The following is a 20,320-nucleotide window of genomic DNA, read 5'->3' as shown; positions in this document are numbered from 1 at the left end:
TGGGGAGTACTGAAAATAACCGACTTCACAGATGTGCTTCAACAAGTACACACCCAAGCGGGCGAGCAGCCACTTACAAAGCATCTTCCCGTGTGGAAGTGTGGAAGGGAGTGCAGAAAACCCCTAATGTGTCCCATAACCTTCAAAAAATGGCAATTGCCAACATGAGGAAGGGACACTGATTAAGGTCCATGCTTTCCTCCAAAGGAGATTGGAGGGGGAAAAAGGTAGATCAAATCGTGTAATAAGTTGCTCAAATACTGCCAAAGATAACACCACACGAGCTTCAGCTACTCAGAAGCAATTGTTGCGAACCACTGCCATCTAGTGGCACAATAGGGAATCTGCATCTCATCCACTGTAGGAGTCAACTGGTTAATTCCCAGGAATTCGCAAATCGTGTACCAAGTACTGTACTGTGAAATCTCGAAGCACAGTGTGTAGCTGCAAACATTTTGAACTGTTTGTGAGAAACAGCTGTAAGCTCAACTACACGAGGTAGGTGGCATCTCTTTTTACTATAAATATTATATTCCAGTGAGAGAAATACTTGATTTTAGGAATGGAGCTATATGCGCCTTAGGAATCCAACAATTTTGTTAATCAGCTTTTTTGTATAACCATGGTTGATGTGCCCTTTAAATGTAGAGCCAGATTGCCTCGTCTACCTATTCATTCATTCCAAAATGGAAAGAAAGCAGCTAAGGACCAAGTTCAGCCTCCACACGCCCATCTTATGTTCTAAAGTATCTGAATCATCTCTGTGATTAACTATTACACTTGAAAGCCAACCCACACATTTATACAGGTTTGAAAAAGTAGCTTTTTTGTTTTGTTTTGGTTGTTCGTTTTTTTTGAGACAGGGTTTCTCTGTGTAACTCTGTGTATGTCCTGAAGAAAACAAAAACAAAACAAGGGGAAACCCACCTTTTCTGCCTTTGAGACCCTGAGCTCACCTGACGTCAGACACGAGGTAGCTAAGCTGACAGACACCTCCTTGTGAAGAGGGCACTTCAGGGTGTTGAATCAGGACCATCATAAACAGGCCAATGGAACTGTCTAGAAGATGTTTTCCCCAGCACATGGGAACAAATGGCATCACCCCAAACCCATCAGAGAATACAGCCAGGTGGGAGGGTGAGCAACCTGGTTATAGAGAGAGAGGGAAAAAGAAAGAGAGAGACAGACACAGCGATCTCCAGCTAGGGACAGGCAAGGGCCATGGTGTGCAGGTAACAAGAGCGGACAGGTAACTGCGGGTACAGGGGAAGGAACTAGGCAGGCAAAGACCACACATTTCCTGTGGTTGCTAGCAACAGTCCTGAGTGTGGCAGGCACTCCAGCAGAAGGAGAAAGGCAGAACCTGAAGAGAGAGCGTTGACGTTGAAACGGCCTCCTAGACACGGCAGAGAAATCTACCTAGGTGCTGATACTGTCTGCTTATTGTCAAACATTAGCTGCTGCCCCGCTCATAGACACAGCCTCTCTGTGTGTGTGTGTGTGTGTGTGTGTGTGTGTGTGTGTGTGTGTGTGTCATCTTCAGAGATAACAAATCCAGGGTCCATCTCCCCCTCCCTCAAACCACCTCTCTTCCTTCATGTCTCTTCTCCCTTCCCCTCACCCCTCCCCCTTCCCTTCCCCTTCCTGGTCCCCTCCCCTCCCACTTTTGTCCTTCTCCCCCATTTCCCTGACACTTTCCTCCTTTTGGGCCAATGGACTTTGTTTTGAGCAAGCTTCTCATCCCTGAGCGGGAAAATATGGATCTATGTGTCTGTCAAGGTTGAGTTCAGCTTGCCTGTGTGAACCATACTTTATGAATGTCTGTGACTGACAATGCGCAAAACACTGTTGTAGGTTTTGTGGGTAACTGGAAATTACTCATCTGCGTCTGCTCAGTACCGATGGGTGCTTTCTTGTTGCTACTGTAACAATTTACCATACAAAAACTCATCCTCTGACACTTCCAGGAATTTGAAGTGAGATATTGATGGGGGATGTTCTTCTGTATGCTGTAAATATATATCTCTCTTATTGGTTGATGAATAATGCTGTTTTGGCCAATGAGCAGGCAGGATTTAGCTAGGTGGGAAATCCAAACAGGGATAGAGAAAGGTAGTGGGCAGAGTCAAGAAATGCCACGGAACTACGGGGAGGATGGGATGCCCAGGCATTCTCCCGTAAGCCAAGACCACTTGGAGATACACAGATTAATAAAAATGGGTTAATAATTAAGAGAGTGGTAGCCAGTAAGAAGCCTGAGCCAACAGTCAGTTTATAATTAATATGAGCCTCTGTGCATTTATTTGAGACTAAAGGGCTGTGAGACCGGGCAGGACAGAAACTTCCATACATGTGGCACTTCAGTCTACAAGTTACTTCCCTGATTTAGTCACTGGGTTAAAATCTACCAGAGTTTAGTCACTGGCTAACACAGTATGGAGATCTGAATGAGAATGGCCCCATAGGTTTATATATTTGAATGCTTGAATAATTAGGATGTGTAGCCTTCTTGGAGGAAGTGTGTCCCTGGGGGATGAGCTTTGAGGTTTCCAAAGCTCATGCCAGGTCCGGTCACATTCTCTCTGCCTACTGCCTGCTCCAGGGCCATGCCTCCCGTCGGCAGCCATGCTCCCGCCATGATGATCATGGCGTAACCTCTGAACCTATAAGCAAGGCCCCTGTTACAGGCTTCCTTTCATAAGATGCCTTGGTCATGGTGTCTCTTGACAGCAATAGAACAGGGACTAAGACACACAAGGACTCTAGGATGCATTCTTTTCCTTGCCTGGTTCAGCTCCCAGAGGCTGTCTGCATTCCTTTCTGGGTCCTTTTGTCCCCTACAGTCAGCGGTTGTCCATGGGGTCTCCATCACACAGTATCCTCCTCATGATGCCTACGTCACTAGTTGACCCCTAAGTACTCCAGAGGATGCTTGGCATCACGCAGCAATCCCAGATCATCTCCCTGACGAGGTCAGATGATGAACGATATGATCCTGCCTTCCATTTTAATTTGCTTTGTAACATAACATTTTCACAGGGTCTCAGGGTCGAGATGTGCACATATCAACACATAAGTCTGCCTATTATCACTGTCTGTTCACAGCTGGAAATGTCAAATGACTGTGACATACGGTGGATTTTAAAGAGAAAAGCCCCTCTGCTTTCTTCTTGGACTCTGAAATTATTAGTTTGATAATGTGTTTATTTTACTGCTGGCAACTTTCTCTTCTCCAGGATCTGAGATAACTAGCGTGTTATGAAATATTTGAATTTCAAAATAAAAAGAAGTCAACATAAAAATCTCAGGCAACCCCTCTGGATGTGGGAAGTGAGCTTTCCCGGGAAGTGATCTAGAAAACCCTGGAGTTGCATGAGCGGGGAGAGTGAGGTGTACCAACCTGCACGGCCTGCCCTCCGAGGGACCGATCCAACTGAACAGTCAGGAATGCAGACATGGTCAGCTCATCTCTGGTAGCTTTTGCTCCTTGCCTTGAGGGAATGTAAGCAAATTACACTGACTTGTAGCTAACTTTCAACAGCCTCTCAGGCAACCACGTCAAAAAGAGGCCTGAGATACAGTAAAATATCAAAAGGAAGCAAATGTTTCCCCAACGATCAAAGCTACGGGTGTTCTGTTACATACTAACTCTAGATTGGCCTGTGAGTTTCTAGAAATACATAAAGTGGATATTTCCATCTCCATTTTAAGGGGCCTTAGCCCCTTATATGACTTTGCTAAGTGGTCATGTTTGTCCAAAGCCTGTTATTTTTGGGAAATCGTCCCCGAGGCACACATGAGTACTAGTAGTCTGCTGTAACCAAGGGATGGTTCTGCCTCATGCAACATGGAGTTCAGTCATCTGCAGCATGATCTGTGGCTCCTGAGCTCTGAAAGGACTCACCACGTGTAGATGATCTGTCCTCTGGGATAAGTGTAGAGGATAATGTAGCAGTCGCCACCATAGAACTCGCCATAGGAGTTTGGATCAATCTGGACTCTACCACTGTTCTCCACACGCCAGATCTGAAAGGCAGAGTAGACGTAAACCGTTACAAGTTCACTGACCTAAAACACACTCATAGCCGGGCGCTGGTGGCACACGCCTTTAATCCCAGCACTTGGGAGGCAGAGGCAGGTGGATCTCTGTGAGTTTGATGCCAGCCTGGTCTACAGAGTGAGTTTCAGGACAGCCTCCAAAACAATACAGAGAAACCCTGTCTCGAAAACCAAAAAAAAAAAAAAAAAAAAAACACACACACACACACACACACTCATAAACTATAAATAGTTTCCACTGCAGACTCATTATCAAACAACGTTATTTTTTTCTAACCAGTTTATAATCAAGCAAAAGCAAAAATCCATGAATCCGATGACTTCTTGGCTTTTAAAATCTTCTATTTCTTTTGCTTCCTCCTCAATATTTGGTCAGTTCTGAGAATTTTGTTGTTGATTGTTTTGTTTTAAATTTTTGTTGTCATTTTGTTTTCAGATAGGATTTCCCTATGTATCCCAGGTTGATCTTGAACTCATGACTCTTCTGTCTTAGCCTGGTAAGTGAAAAGATTATGGGCATGTACCACCATGCCCAGTAGTTCTGAGTGTGTGTGTGTGTGTGTGTTTGAATTCATAAAAATAATCATACTATTATATGAAATGACACACTATGCACACCCCCATGGAGGGCCTCACCCTCCCTGAAGAAATGAGGGGATAACGGGGGGGGGGCACGGGAGGAAGGGAGGGAATGGGAGAGGGACCTGGAACTGACTTGTGAAGCAACCTTGATTCTTATCTAAATTTAAACTGGAAAATAAAATTTAAAAAAATGTTTAAAAAAATAATCATACTATTATAATAAAACTACAATCCAGCCCAGAAATGTGCTTCATCTTTAGAATAAAATATTTTCATCATTTGTGAAGTGGCCAGTGAGCAAGAGGCCACCAGACACTGCCCTGTGCTCCTGTATATAGGACAATTGCTCCTACATGTGTGCTGGGGAGGAGCAGGGCAGTACTGGCTTTAGAATGTGGAGTGAGCAATCGGGAGGAACAGGGCGGGGCTTGTAGGCAGAAGCATCACTACACCATCTCTCTAGAGAGCAGAGGTCTCAGGAGCACAGCCCCACCAACGCCAATCACCTAAACAGAGCCACATGGTTTAGCATCCCTAGTGTGCATAGGAGGCCTTCTCAGACAATGTGTGGCTGGAACCGAAGACCGCACTGTAGGGACAGCGGATGCTGAGGAGCTCTGTCTGCTCAAGTGCATTCTAGCCAAGCTGCCTGTGCCGAGCTCCAGAGAGGGTACCCAAGCAGCAGGGGTTGCGACCTGGAAGTTGATCCTCTTTGATGATATCAGAACATTTATGATCTTGTCATTTCCCATCCCCCAGCTCAGCATCATACTTCAGTTCTTTGAAAAGAGGAAAATGTATGTGAAATATTTAACTGTTATTCTCAAAACATTGATGGGAGGTCAAGGAGAAATCTGTAAGTAAATAGCAATTCTGTGATACTTATGTGATAAATTCTGTGAAAAGTATCATCTCCTAGCACTGAGAAAGGCCTTGTCAGTGCTGGTACATCATCTACGGTTCCTCAGGAGAGGCAAAGCTCCTACTGGCTGGAGCTGCTAGGAAAGGGAGTGTTTGACAATAGTTCATGGAAGTTCAGACAGCAAGAGGAGACCAAGGTTCCAATCCTGAAGGTCCCAGCAAGGAGGAATGCCTTCAATAAGGCTGGAGGGCCATGAAGATATTTTAGAAGAAAGATTATGTCATTCATTCCTCATTAAGTTATACAATTGGAGGAGAGTGGACTGAGTTTGAAGAGATTTGAGTTTTAAACAATTAGGAGACAGAGTTCTAGCAATTTTGATCTAAACTATCATAATCAATACACTCAAGTTGAATGCTCAGAAGAGATCTGCTTTTAGCTCATTCTGTTTCCTGGATACTTCCAACAGGTAGGGAAAAAAAACGGATGGTACATTCTGAGAACAACCTTCTACAACCCCCAGACACAGGCTTTTTCTGGTAGAAAGAGCTGTTGCACCAAACACCACCTTAATGTCAGCATACTCGTGTGCAAACCTGAAGCTACCCGGCTGTAACTCCCACCACTCAGTGTAGCCTTGGGTCACTCACCTAAGTAAAATCCACCTTTTAAAGGGATTTAGAGATAGCCAAAGCTATATTCCGCCCCCCCCCTGTACACTGCCATAAGGAGGTCTGATGAAAACACAGACAGAGAGACAGATGTGAAAATACCTCCACCGTGCCGGAGCCGTCATCCACCATGTTGTGCTGGGCTGCCATCTGCGGAGAGCTGTGCAGTTTGGAGGCATCAAAGGGAATCTGCTGTATGTGAGCCACTCTCTCTGTGATGTAGACCTTCCCAAAGCCATCGCTCTGGTCTTTATCTTTCCAGTCCTTAAAGAACTGTTTGAAAATGGGCGTTTCACCACCTTCGGGAAGAACCTGAATCTGCAATTCAAAATAATAATTAATGGGAAACTAAGAGACAGGGAAAAATATCTACAGGAGGAGAAAAATATCCTGTTTCTATGACTACACCTGTAACTGTGTAAGTCCTCGCAGCTACAGTAATCCAACCTAGGTTTTTCTCACAATGTCATCGCCGCTGAATTTGAATGACAAAGATGAGGTTTCCTGTGTTACCACTACTTGAATGCCTGTTCCCATTAGGTTCACAAGAGATTTGACCAGGAAGAGATTATCCTACTGTATATTTATGCCAGGATAAATATGGAGAAAAAGAGTAGCTAGTTAATGTCTGAGTTGATCTGGCAGAAACCAAATATGATGAGGGTGTTACCCAAGTCTTCACAGTGGTCCGAGGAGTGGTTGGTAGTCTTTAGGTGTTTGGTTTTTTTGTTTGTTTGTTTGTTTTTTGAGACAGGCTAGCCTCAATCACTCTACATTACCGAGAATGGCCTTAAAGTGACACTCCTGCTTGCACCTGCTGAGAGCTGAGATTACAGGTGTGGACCACCACACAGTCAGTTTCATGCAGCTCTGGACATGGAGTCCAGGTTTTCACACACTGGGCAAGCACTCTCCCAACCACATCCCCAGCTCTGCAGAGTCCTGCGGTCTGAGCTCCACTTTCTGCAAAATGTTCCTCACAGAAAGACCATTAGGGATACATGACCCAAGGTGGCACATACTCAACTAGAGAATGACACACACACATACTACACACACACACACACACACACACGCGCACATGAATGCACACATACATGCATGCACACATGCATGCACATACAAATGCACACAGACACACGCATGCACATACACGCAGACTGCTTTGACACAAACTTTTCATGAGCTTTGTGGAAACGTCATGACTCTAAGTTTTAATGGTTTTTCTAGTGATTTCTTCACACATACTTGAGTATTGGCAGAATAATTCATTTTCTGTAGGAACTCCTCAGCTGTCTTCATTGCAGTCTTCCTCTCCTGTGGGTTAGCATTTTTACCTAAAATCAAAAATAAAGAGATGATTACAGAAGGGGACTACACTGCATTGTACATGGCCATACCACCTGGAACATGCCCACTCTCATCTGACCATGGAATCAGCTGATTCCTCCTTGGATGGAAATACACTATATAATTACTTGCATACCAAGAAATAAACTTAGTTATAATTTAGTTTAAATAAAGCAACAGGAGAATGGAAAAATTCCCTGGTACATTAAACACATTTAATATCACAGCAGTTGACAGCATATATATATATATGTACATATATATATATATATGTCACTCAAATGCTTTACCTAGCTCCCTGACCTTTGCTGAAGAGTTCCAAACATTTGATCACTAGCTGCATCTTGGGTGAGATATATTTACAAACTGTATCTCAAGAGGGATGCTTTTCTTTAAAATCAGGACGTTTCCTTTCTTTCCCCTCCTGGGAAAAGAGCATCTGTGCGAGCATGAAACACAGCAACCATTATCAATGGCACCTCTTACCTTTCCACACAAAAATTTGTTTTGCACTACCATGGTCCAAGATGAAGCATTCTTCAGAAAGCAGCATTGCCATGGAGAAGGGGTTTTCTTCCGCCACCAGAGTCACTTTCATGGATCCGCTTGCATCTGAAACCTAACAGAAAACCACGAACTCGGTGATCCCGTGTAGGGAAGAAACAAGCATTCTAAAACCATGCCATGGTGATCGTCACCCACTCTGTGGTGCAGCGAGAGTGGACTGCACACTTTGAGAACACGAGCCTTACGATGTAGATAGCAAGACAAAGAGACAGAGCATCCCTGAGCCCAACTGTATCCCAAACACTTCGGTAAAAAGATTCTTAGAGGCAGAAGAACTGCTAACGGAAAGTTTAATGCTGACACTGTCTCTAAAACATCAGAAAACCCTGGTATGCACACACAAAGCTGAACATAAACTCTTTTAGACTCCAGTCACTGGGTCTCTATCAGAGAGTGCAGTCTGGGCTCCACTCACTGGGTCCCTAGGCTCCAGTCACTGGGTCTCTATCAGGGAGTGCAGTCTGGGCTCCACTCACTGGGTCCCTAGACTCCAGTCACTGGGTCTCTATCAGGGAGTGCAGTCTGGGCTCCACTCACTGGGTCCCTAGGCTCCAGTCACTGGGTCTCTATCAGGGAGTGCAGTCTGGGCTCCACTCACTGGGTCCCTAGGCTCCAGTCACTGGGTCTCTATCAGAGAGTGCAGTCTGGGCTCCACTCACTGGGTCCCTAGGCTCCAGTCACTGGGTCCCTATCAGAGAGTGCAGTCTGGGCTCCACTCACTGGGTCCCTAGGCTCCAGTCACTGGGTCTCTATCAGGGAGTGCAGTCTGGGCTCCACTCACTGGGTCCCTAGGCTCCAGTCACTGGGTCTCTATCAGGGAGTGCAGTCTGGGCTCCACTCACTGGGTCCCTAGACTCCAGTCACTGGGTCTCTATCAGGGAGTGCAGTCTGGGCTCCACTCACTGGGTCCCTAGGCTCCAGTCACTGGGTCTCTATCAGGGAGTGCAGTCTGGGCTCCACTCACTGGGTCCCTAGGCTCCAGTCACTGGGTCTCTATCAGGGAGTGCAGTCTGGGCTCCACTCACTGGGTCCCTAGGCTCCAGTCACTGGGTCCCTATCAGAGAGTGCAGTCTGGGCTCCACTCACTGGGTCCCTATCAGTGCTGTCACCGCAAGGGGGAAGCATTGACAGAGTGCAGTTTATGGTTGTAGATCATTCGATCTCAGACCTGAAATTTAACTACGCTTTGAGAAAACCATCAAGGTAAATTGTTTCCCGTCACAGATGGAGATGAAGCTTCTAAGGGGGTTCTGTAGGTGCCTGTATGGAGTTGAAGGTGATTTTTATTATGAACCATTACAATGCACTGGTTTTTAGCTGTCAGCTTGTGGACTGCAGGATGACTGACTGCATGTTTGTTAAATATGAAGGCTTCAGACCCAGATCCAACCAGTAACCAGGTTTTGTATCAACAGTGAGAACTTGCATTCTGTATATTTAGAAAGTGCCCACAGTGATTTGGCTTCCCAGTCTTATTTGACTCCAAATGATTTCCAAGATTACTCAGCTTAAATTGTACAATATACTATAGATCCACTAGAGGGAGCCATGGTTCAAGATTAATATTTCCTTAGGCTCAAATATTTAATTCATGCATAATGCTGTCCAAGAAGGAAAAGTGTTTTGATCAGTGGTGGGAAATAAATGACATTTTTTAGACTATAAAAAGAGTAGTGAAAGCCACAAACTATTTAACAGTGTCTGTATGGATCATGTCAAAAATATCAGTATTTAGAAGATATGATCATCAAATCTTTTTCCCTTTATCACCTACAAAGAAAGGAAGTCACTTCCCTTATAAAAAGAAAATTATAGTGCACAAATTAGTAATCCATCTTCATTCAGAACTATGAAGTTGTAAGCTAGAAAGTTCCTTAAAGGGACCAGGTGTGGTAGTGCACACCTTTAATGCCAGGACTCAGTAGGCTGAGGCAGGTGACTCTCCATGAGTTCTAGGCCATCCTGGTCTACATAGTGAGTTCCAGGACATCCAGGACTACAAAGAGAAACCTAGCCTCAGAATAATGAAAAAAGAAAAAGGAAATAGGAAAGTTCCTTAGAGACTACCAAAAGCATTTTCCTTCTTGTGGAAAGGAGGAAATCACTAAATTGTGCAGGGAGATGGCCACCTGCTCCGAATCACTTGCTTGGGAAGCTGTGAGAGAGGGGAGGGGGAGGACTCATCCTCATGTCATCTTCCCTGCTGCATTTGGTGGCTTCCGTCACTTTCACCAAGAGTAGATTCGAAAGTCTACCGTTGGGAGAAAACCTGAGCTATCACGGAATAAAACCACTTTCTTCCTCCTCCCCCTCCCCCTCTTTCCTCCCCCTCCCTCTCACCTTCCTCCTCCCTCCCCACGCCTTTCACATTAGAAAACTCAGATGACTGTGCTCAGCTGCTAGGTCAGCCAGTGCCTGACCAGGGCGGGCTCCGCCCTGTCTCCTTCCTGCTGACTGACTGCAGAGTTCACCCTCCTGGAACAAAGAAAGCACTCCTTGGACTGCAAGGATATTCTAAAGGCAAAGATTCTAGTCTTGCCGAGAATTTATAAGGAAAAGCCTACAAAATGTTTTATTCAGCAAAGGAGACATTTTTATCAGCGGTATTATATCAAAATACTACAAACTGACAGATAACTATACACTATTGTGTAAGTTACAGCAGAAAAGAACCAAGAGGTACGGGCATGAACATTTCAATACACCATGTGAAAAACTTGCCTGCACATTTTTCCGAGAGGGCAAGAGGAGTTCCCCGCCGCGGTCGAGGCAGTCTCCCCAGTGCGGAACTCAGAGCCCCACCCCAGCAGACTCCTGGCCATCTTCCTGTCACTCACCATGTAGAGCCTCGCCATCTTCCTGTTACGTATGTCTGCCACGGCATCCTCATCGCTGTCCCCATCCGGAAGTGCAGGCTTTTTCCCCAAAACCTGGGAACGGTGACCATGGGAAAAAGTCGTGCATCAATTATAAAGTACACGCAATCAAAATACCCGGATCATGAATTTCTTGTCAGTTTCTATAGCACAGGCTTCTTCTCATGGGTGAAAGCTACAGGTGGCGTGAGGAAGACAGATGCTGCACCTGCTGCTGACACAAGCTTCCAAGAAAGCGCACATGAAGACTTAGGTACACACATGCACACACACACATGCACATGCGCGCACACACATGCACACACGTGTGCACACACACATGCACATGCTCGCACACACATGCACACACGTGTGCACACACATGCTCGCACACACATGCACACATGTGCACACACACATGCACGCACACACACACACACTCGCACACACACCCATGTAGACTAACAGGGATTAAGCAAAATGATTTCTTAAACTCAGCTCCACAGCAAACAGAATCTTCTTCCTTGATCTCTGCTTATAGGAATAACCCGTAGTTTCTAATTCAATACTTGAATTATTGTTTTGAGGTAAAGTATCGTGAGGGTTAATTAATCTCAATCATCAGCTTGACCTAGAATTGCCTAGGTGATAAGCTGTGGGCATATCTGTGAGGAATTACATTGGTGAGGTGGAGGCAGGAAGATCTAGATGTGGGCGGTGCCTCTCCCTCAGGCTGGAGTCCCAAACCTGTACAGAAAGAAGCTGGCTGAGGGTCAGCACTGGTCACCTATAGTTCCTAGCCACGGCTTTGCCACTGTAACTTCCCTGCCGTGACTGAGTGCAGCGCAAAGTGTGAGCTAAAATAAATTCTTTTGGTTTGTGTCGTGGGCCACAACCGAGCTTTGTTTCACGTTGTGCTTCTGCCTTCTGGGACAAAACTTGAGACACAGTTGATGCTCCACAAGTATTTACCAGCTGAATAGATAAATACGTTTATCTGTGCTTTGTATGTGTGATGCAATCCAAAAGTTCAAGGACGCTAAGATGGAGACTATTCATTTGAATCTGCTTTGCGTGTGTTCGTACTAAAGCCACAAGATGCAAGGAGTTTAATTCATTAGCTTAAGTGACATAAATAACACAGGACACGCATAAAATGTAATGTAATTGCCATAGCATCAATTGAATTTAAACTCAGAAGAGGGACAAACGGTATTCATGTGGACTCCGCAAATGGTTCATGACAAGACGTGAGCTCCTAGCTGTTCATCTCACCATTCCTTTGCTCTACCATCATGGACTCCAACCTTCTGAAGCCGTAAACTCAGTAAAACACATTCTCCTATAAGCTGCTTTGGTCGTGGTGTTTTGTCCCAGGAATAGAACAGTAACTAGGACACCGAAACAAAACAAGAAAATAACCATTACTGAATGTCAAGCAATACAAGTGTACACAAACCTTTCATGAGCATGTGTACAGTCTCAAGTTGGGAAAGTCACCTGGGGATTTGTGCTCTGGGAACTTGACATCTCTTGTTTATGTGGTGAGTAATCGAGCATTTTAATTATTATCTAATCTAAAAGGCTGCAATAGAGTTTTGTGGGGGGGTTGTTTGTTTGTTTGTTTGTTTTTACTAGAAGTTGGATCATACCCCCAAATTAAAATACTTGAAATGAAAGTCTCTTTTTAAGGGCATTTGTAGTTTGATAAAAGCAGGTGTGGCACTGAAGGATCACTCAGTCTCCTTGTGAGGCCCCTGGAAATCTGTCACAACCAAGACAGCAGTTGGGAATCAACAATTCTGGTTAAGGGTGTAACTAATCCTAGCAAGTCTCCCGTTGGGCCATCTGAGTCTGGGAACTGGGGTGTATTTTAACTTTTAATTTTCAGAAAATAATTCCCACATTAGCCAGGTTCTTAATTAGCCCTTCGAAGGATGCTAGCACAGTTGGGACTTGAACCAATGCAACTTGCTGAAAACAGGCCAACTCGTGGGTAGAGCTGGCATGTGCTGCCGTGTCCCTACGGGTCATCTGCAGCCTCAGCTCAGCAAGTGGGCGTTTACCAAGTACCTCATGGGGAATGAAAGTGAGTTTCCAAACACCTTGCCCGTCCCTAAGGATTTTACACTCTGGCTAGAAAGAACAAAATAATTAAGTTACATCACTCTATCAGCTAGGTGGTGCCTTTTGATCTTTGAAACAAACTGCTCACTCCTCCTTTCCATTTCGCCGCAGACAAAACATAAGTGTAAAATGTCTTCATTTTCAGTTCTGTGTTGTTGGCATCTGGCCCATGAGCTCTTTGTGTGTGGATTGGTGTGTTCTGACAGCATTAAGGGGGTAAGGAAACAGAAGAGCCCTATTTGAATCTGCTCCATAAATTTCACGTTGTTCCTGTGAGTTCCCCCACATTCAGACCCATCACTCAAGCAAACCCAGAGCTCGCTTGTCTTCCCCTCCTGTCAGTAAGCATCTCTTTGAAATGTCAGCATCATCCCGCCGGTTCCCAACTAGTCATCTTCCTTCCCCTGTTTCCATCAGGGTATCTCCAATCCCTCTTGTTGAACTCTCAAGCCCGCTCTCCACTGGGTCACCTTTCGTGGTCATGGTAAAGGGTCCTCCATGTGGACTCCAGTGAAAGCCCCATCCTTCCTGCTGCGGGCCACAGTTATGCCGCCAACTCCCTCCTGCCTCCAGAATCACCTCGCTTTCATCATAAGCTGCCTAGCGCACTAGCTGGCCACCCTTACTTCATACGTTCCCTACGCCTCAAGAGTATAACTTGACCAGGGAAATCCTGACATTTGAAACACGTATGCAACAGCAGGACATTCTGCTCAGTGATGTAACCCAGACACAGGAGGAAAGATCTGGCATGCTGTCGCTCATACATGGACTCTGAAACATTTGAACTCATGGGGGAGCAGTAGACTGCAGATTCCAGAGATCAGAGCATGGCAGAAACAAGACTTTGGTCATGGGGCCCAAATGTCAGTTATAAGATGAAAAAGTTCTAGAGACCTAATGGACAGCACAGTAACTAGTTAAAGGACCTTATACATGAAGTTGTCCAAGAGAGTGGGTCCTAGTTTTACATGCATGTGCACTCACACACACACTCACACACACACACACACTTATTTGACTGTGATAGTTTCTTCACAAATATACGTGAACACCAAAACAAAACAAAACACCTACCCTCAATATTTATAACTATTATCAGTCATACCCAGAACTTGATAGAAAATTCAAAACAAAGGGCTTTTTACTTACTCTGCAAAAGTCACTCTCAAACTTCAGTGTGCCCAGCCAGCATCTGGTGACATGACAACGCAAGCCATCAGCAGCCAGAGCTGAGTCAGTGGGGTCAGGCTAAGGACTAGGAAAGTTCAGAGCTGAGTACTATCCTGTCAAGCCAGACCGGGAGGTAGGGATCCCAGAACTCTTCCAGATGTGAACGTTACCCACCCCATGCTCCTTCCAAATATGGACATCACCCACCCCGTGCTGTCTCAATGCTCTCTCCAGAGCACCTTCTTTCTCTGATCGGGATGGTGTCCTCCATGTCCCCTACGGGGGCGTGTCCCAAGCTTCCCCTGGGCTTTTCCTCTTGCTGGTTGTAGCCTCTACCTGGGGTGATGGCTCAGTTAATTATGATGATGTACATAGTAATCCCTGCTGGTTGACTGGCTATGAGTCACTCAGGAACTCCAGTCATGTGATCCCACCCTCGTTAGAGCCAGATATTGTTACCCAACCCCACAGAAGAAGGGGAGCACTCAAGAGTTGACATGATTTCATAAAGCTGGCGCTTGAGGCCAAGATTCCCTCTGTGTTCTCTTAATGTCCTTAGTTAACTCGGCATAATTGGTTACATACGTCCCTGAATCAGAGGAAACTTTCCAAGTTCTTGAAATAGATAAAAGGATTCATTTCTCCAGATAATCTGATGCTACAGGAGTTCTGCATCTTCCCTTTGACCTACAATCTAGTTCTGTAGTAAGTGGATGACATCAAGTCACAGAATTTTTGTTCACAGAGAAGCACAGCGTTTTGTCCGGTAGAGATAAGAATCACCTCTCCACTGCACAAGACGCCAGCGTTGCCGCTACTTGCAAGTTCATGTCCACGCGTCGCCCGCGCACACGCCCGTCATTTGGAAGCCTCCTTTGATATAATACATCTTTGCTGCTTTCAGGAGGGAGTTAAACGCCATCACTGACATCAGCCTGTGGCAGTCTGAATGAGAACAGCACACCTATCTGGATGCTTGGTCAGCAGTAAGTGGCACTATTTGGGAACGATTAGGAGGCGTGGCTTTGTTGGAAGGAGGTGCGTCATAGCGGGCAGGCTCTGAGGTTTCCGAGGCCGAGCACTACGGTGGGCGTTCCCTGTTTCTCATGACCCTGCTCTCAGCACCTCAGCTCCTGCTCCAGCTCCATGGCTGCCTGCCTGCCTGCCTCTTGCTATGCTCCCTGCCATAATGGCCATGGACTCTAACCTTCTAGAACCACAGTTCTCAACCTGTGGGTCATGACTCCTTTGGGGTTCACATACCAGATATTCTGCATGTCAGTTATTTATATTACGATTCAAAACAGTAGCAGAATTACAGTTTTGAAGTAGCAATGAAAATAATTTCGTGGTTGGGAGACTCCACACTGTATTAAAGGGTCACAGCATTAGCAGGGTTGAGAACCATTGTCCTAGTAGCAGAATTACAGTTTTGAAGTAGCAATGAAAATAATTTTGTGGTTGGGAGACTCCACACTGTATTAAAGGGTCACAGCATTAGCAGGGTTGAGAACCATTGTCCTAGAACCATGAGCCCCAAATTAAAAGCTTTCTTTTACAAGTTGCCTTTATTGTGGAGTTGTGTCACAGCTAAAGAAAAGTATCAAAGGCAGTCATTGTATACTTGTGTAAGACTTCATTCATTTGGTTTTACTTCTTTGAAAATTACCTTTAACATCTGCACTCAACTTGTCTAAAGCACGTGTGGTGGCCAGGGTCTGCGTGTTTCCCCTATGTGCACTGAGCAGTACTTCTGAGTGCTATCATGTGCAATGCCAAGTACTTTTAAAGTCTGACTTAACAGACTCAGGACACCCGTCGAAGCAGTCTACATTGGCCGTCATTTCATGGTCACAACAACCCGAGGGTTACACTGCTTTAAGTGGCAGATCAGTGTGCACTCCGGTTTCAAACTACATATTCTTAACACACTGGGCTTGCCTTTCAAAGGCTCCAAAGGTCTATCTCTGCACAGAAGTGCTTTATTCTCCCACTAAGATTAGCCCAGCCTGGCTGTGAGACGGGACCAAGCATGTTCTACTCATGGGGAGTATACCAAGCATGCTCTACTCATGGGGAGTATACCAAGCATGCTCTACTCATGGGGAGTATACCAAGCATGCTCTACTCATGGGGAGTATACCAAGCATGCTCTACTCATGGGGAGTATACCAAGCATGCTCTACTCATGGGGGTAGAGTGTGCCATTTCCCAGTCCACAGAACTCCTTTTCGTCTTCCTCCAGTACGTGTCTCTTTCTCTTCTTCCCTCTTCTTGGGTCTGCCTATGCTGTGGCCATTAAATTCTGAGACAGAGAAATTCTGTCATTGTATCAGACTGCTATATGGGTTAAGAGACCATAAAAGAAGAAACAGTAGGTTAGGATGTATCTCAGTTGGCAAAGCGCTCGCCAAGAATGTTGTGAAGCTCTAAGTTTGATCCTTGGCACTATATAAAATGGGGCTTGGTGGGCACACACCTTTAATCGTAACACTCAGGAGGCAGAAGCAGGTGGATCTCTGTGGGTTCCACGCCAGTTCCAAAGCTATGCAGAGAATCTCTGTCCGGAAAAAACATTTTTAAAGGAAGTTCAAGATTAACCTTGAGTTTGAGGGCAGCCTGGGATACAGCAGACCCTGTCCCAAAATAATGTAAATAAAACACTAAATAGGGAGGATCAACAGCCTATGATGTGAATGAAACGTGGTCAACTATCACTCTCTGCTGTGAAGGAAAATTCTAGAATTCTAGAAATTATCTTATGGGAGGGAAATATTCATATATTCAAGTAAATATTCAGGCTGCTAAGCATTATCAGTAATATGAGCACATAAAACAGCAATATGTATAGAAAAACATTGCAAAGTAAATAAAATGGTTTTTTCCTTCAAATATAGTAGTTGGGGTAAATTTTTCTCTGAAAATTTTTATATGTATTTCACAGAATTTTAGTAATAAGTATATTTGTTTATCTAGTAAACAAAATAACAATTTTACTACCAAAAATACTTCTTGTTTTGTTTTATGATCTTTTTCCGTCCAAACAAAACAGCCATGTCCTCTCTTCATAGGGAGTGCTTATCATCTCCTATTCAGTGCTGCCTACCACAGACAAACATGTCATCAAAGCATAGTAAGCATAATTAATGGGTTGCTAACTGTCCCAAAGCATTGTACCAAAGAAGCATTAGCTCAGAGACTTAGAGGTGACCCCAGGCACCCTGGCAGCTCTTCAGGGAAGAATTAAGTAGCTCCTGAGATGACAAGGGCTGTTGCTGGAAAGGTATGACCTGAGCAGGAAGTGGGAGGAGCCTGCCTTTCTTCTTCCTTCTGTCAACAAAGGTACTGGAAACATTCTGCAACCTGAGGTTGTCTTTCTACATTCAAAAGGTTGGAAATCCATATAGAGATAGTTTTTGTCTATCAAAACTGACCCCCATCTCTGCTGCTCCCCCGACTCCAGCGAGAGCTCAGTTCTAAATAAGTCAGAAGCTTTTTACATTAAATAACGGAGCAAATGAACCATGCCCGCTTCAGATACACAGTCTCCTGCCTCAGAGCTTCCCGGTTGTCATTACCAGCGCCATGACCACCACTGAAGGTTCCTCACATGGAAAATGAGGCATCCCGCTGGGATCTTGATCACTTTTGTGGGCATGGCTTTCCTTCTGTTTTCACAATAGTATGCATGGCTTTCCTTCTGTTTTCACAATAAGCAGAGAAAGCTCTAGGCTGGAGGAGGGAGCATTTTCACTCTCAATGATGTCTGCATCCGTGTTCCTCCACCTCAGTGAAGACCAATCAGTATCCCGAGAGCACACAGAGCACAGAAATCAATAATAAAAGCCAAAGCAGCTCCTCTAGTGTGTTTACTTTGCTATAGCACATTTGGTGCCTTGGGTAAGACAAATATTTGATAACAGGGAAGATGCTTAGAGAAAGAAACACAGGGACTTCTGAGGAAGGGCTGTGGCCTCCTGTAGCAGCTGTCCCTCCCCAGGAGGACATGAGATCCCAACCCTTGCCCTCAGCTCTCCAATTTCTTGAACACTCATATGCCTTTATTGCCTTATCCAATGCAGGGGAATCTGCGGTATTGGCTTGCAAGTAGAGGGGTTTTGGAGTGAGCAATTCGGGCACGTATTGATTGACAAAAGGGTGGTGTAAATGGGACACGTGTGAAATGACTTAGCTCAGGGCTACCCACCAGCACTCACTACAATGACGACATGCCCCGTGGCAGTGTTGCTCAACACAGTTGTCACCAGCCATTGATCCCATGGAGGGTGGTTACTGTAACTGCCTGAATTTAAAACTTTATTTCATTTCAGTCTAGTAAATCAAATTTAAATGATGACACAGATCTTGAGGAAGCTGTATGCACTGTGAGATTCTGGGAGGTCTAAGGAATGCCCGGGGAAGTTGAGATGTTGGTCTAGTACTCAGTATTGTTCTAGAATCCAACCATGAGCAGTTTCAGTTAGTTCAAGACTCCCAAGAGAGCTAACCCATATGTCACTGTCACTGATAATAGAAGTTATTAGGCAGAAAGTTAATACAGGAGCTACTACAGTATAAAAAATGGACTCAGAGTCTGTCAAAATGTGTTAGACAAAAGCCAACATCTGATTTTTTTCCTTTGCAATCAGAACACCAACATATTAAAAAAAAAAACAGCTATTGCTTTCACCGCTGCATATCAGAACTATCTGGGCCATTAGAAAAGGGAATGTCAATGCCTGACTAGCGAACCAATGCCATCCCATCCATGTCTGTGCAGAGCCTAAGCCCTGCTGGCCCATCTGATAATGCCATCTAAGGACTCAGGGTAGCAGGGCTGTCAGTCACCCATCTCCACCACCAGGACGGCTCAGCTCACCAAGCACTCCGATGTTCGCATTGCATGTCCTGCATACCGTCCCTGGGCAAGCGGTACTAGTGGTCTGGAAGCTGCCCTAAAGCAAATTCAGGGGGCTGGAGAGATGGCTCAGTGGTTAAGAACATTGACCACTCTTTCAGAGGACCCAGGTTCAATTCCCAGCACCCACATGGCAGCTCACAACTGTCTAACTGCAAGATCTGACACCCTCACACAGACATACATGCAGGCAAAAACAGCAATGCACATAAGATAAAAATAAATCAAAAAAATTTTAAAGCAAATATCAGGGAAGGGTTTTAGGCCTTCCACCTTTTCTGGACACAGCTAAACATTCTCCTGTAAGCCCTCAAATCCAATTTGAACATCTCTCTCTGTCCAGTGCCTGAATGGGTACTGCCAGCATTTGCTTTTGGCTTTTCTACGTGTTCCCCTCTTGCCTTCTGAATGACGACTCATTCAGCGGGATTACGCAGGCTGAGCTAGAAGGAGCGTTTGTAAGGCTCCCTGAACTTGCTGCTATGGTTAAAATGGTGTGATGATGCTGATATCACTTAGTGAGATTAGTCAAAACTGTATGTGAAATGATTGTTGATATTCCTGGCACACTGTGAGAACAAAAGCTAAGGCCTCCGTATGTGCTACCCTGGTCAAAGCACCATTCCCCGTCTCTTAAATGGCCTTGCATATTCCTACTTGAGTGTGTTTTCTTGAGGCACAGTCTTCACCACAGAGCCCTGGCTACATGCAGCCATCGCCTGCCTCAGTTGCAAGTACTGGGATCGATCACTTCACCCGCCTGGACTCCTCATAATGCTTTCTCCATGAGCTTCTTTCCATTTCCTTGTGAATTTTTATTCTCTTGTTATTTTTTTCATCTTAGTCAATGATTTTGCTAAGCAATTTTAATTAACTAGAGACAAGGTCTTTCTCATGTATCCCTGGACGACCTCAACTCACTGTTTAGCAGAAAGTGACCTTGAACCTTGGGTCCTCCTGCTTCCAAGTGCTGGGATTACAGGTGTGAACCACTGTGTGCAGTTTATGTGATGCTGGGCTCGAACCCAGAGCTTCCTGAGTGCTAGAAAAGCACTCTGCCCACTTGGCTGCATCCCATCAGCTGATCCAACCTTGCACTCTAGACCCAAAACTACAAAGTGCAGAGGAAAGGCAAACAGCCTGAGCAGTCAGCAGG

The 20,320-nt window shown here is 45.1% G+C and overlaps 1 protein-coding gene across 1 annotated transcript in view; it reads right to left on the bottom strand.

Moving 5' to 3' along the window:
• Window positions 1-20,320, bottom strand: part of Scin (scinderin) — an 81,854-nt gene that overhangs the window by 22,189 nt on the left and 39,345 nt on the right. The window contains exons 5-10 of the mRNA XM_040743208.1: window positions 10,929-11,021; window positions 8,011-8,143; window positions 7,423-7,511; window positions 6,277-6,492; window positions 3,905-4,026; window positions 3,401-3,491 (exon numbers count right to left, since the gene is read on the bottom strand). Coding sequence (XP_040599142.1) covers window positions 3,401-3,491; window positions 3,905-4,026; window positions 6,277-6,492; window positions 7,423-7,511; window positions 8,011-8,143; window positions 10,929-11,021 — 744 coding nt within the window. The remainder of the gene's footprint in view (window positions 1-3,400; window positions 3,492-3,904; window positions 4,027-6,276; window positions 6,493-7,422; window positions 7,512-8,010; window positions 8,144-10,928; window positions 11,022-20,320) is intronic.

Source organism: Mesocricetus auratus, unplaced genomic scaffold (assembly GCF_017639785.1).
Source record: "Mesocricetus auratus isolate SY011 unplaced genomic scaffold, BCM_Maur_2.0 Super-Scaffold_15014, whole genome shotgun sequence".
Classification (NCBI taxonomy): domain Eukaryota; kingdom Metazoa; phylum Chordata; class Mammalia; order Rodentia; family Cricetidae; genus Mesocricetus; species Mesocricetus auratus.
Note: the sequence above shows the minus strand (reverse complement) of the source record. Positions and strands in the feature narration are given on the sequence as shown.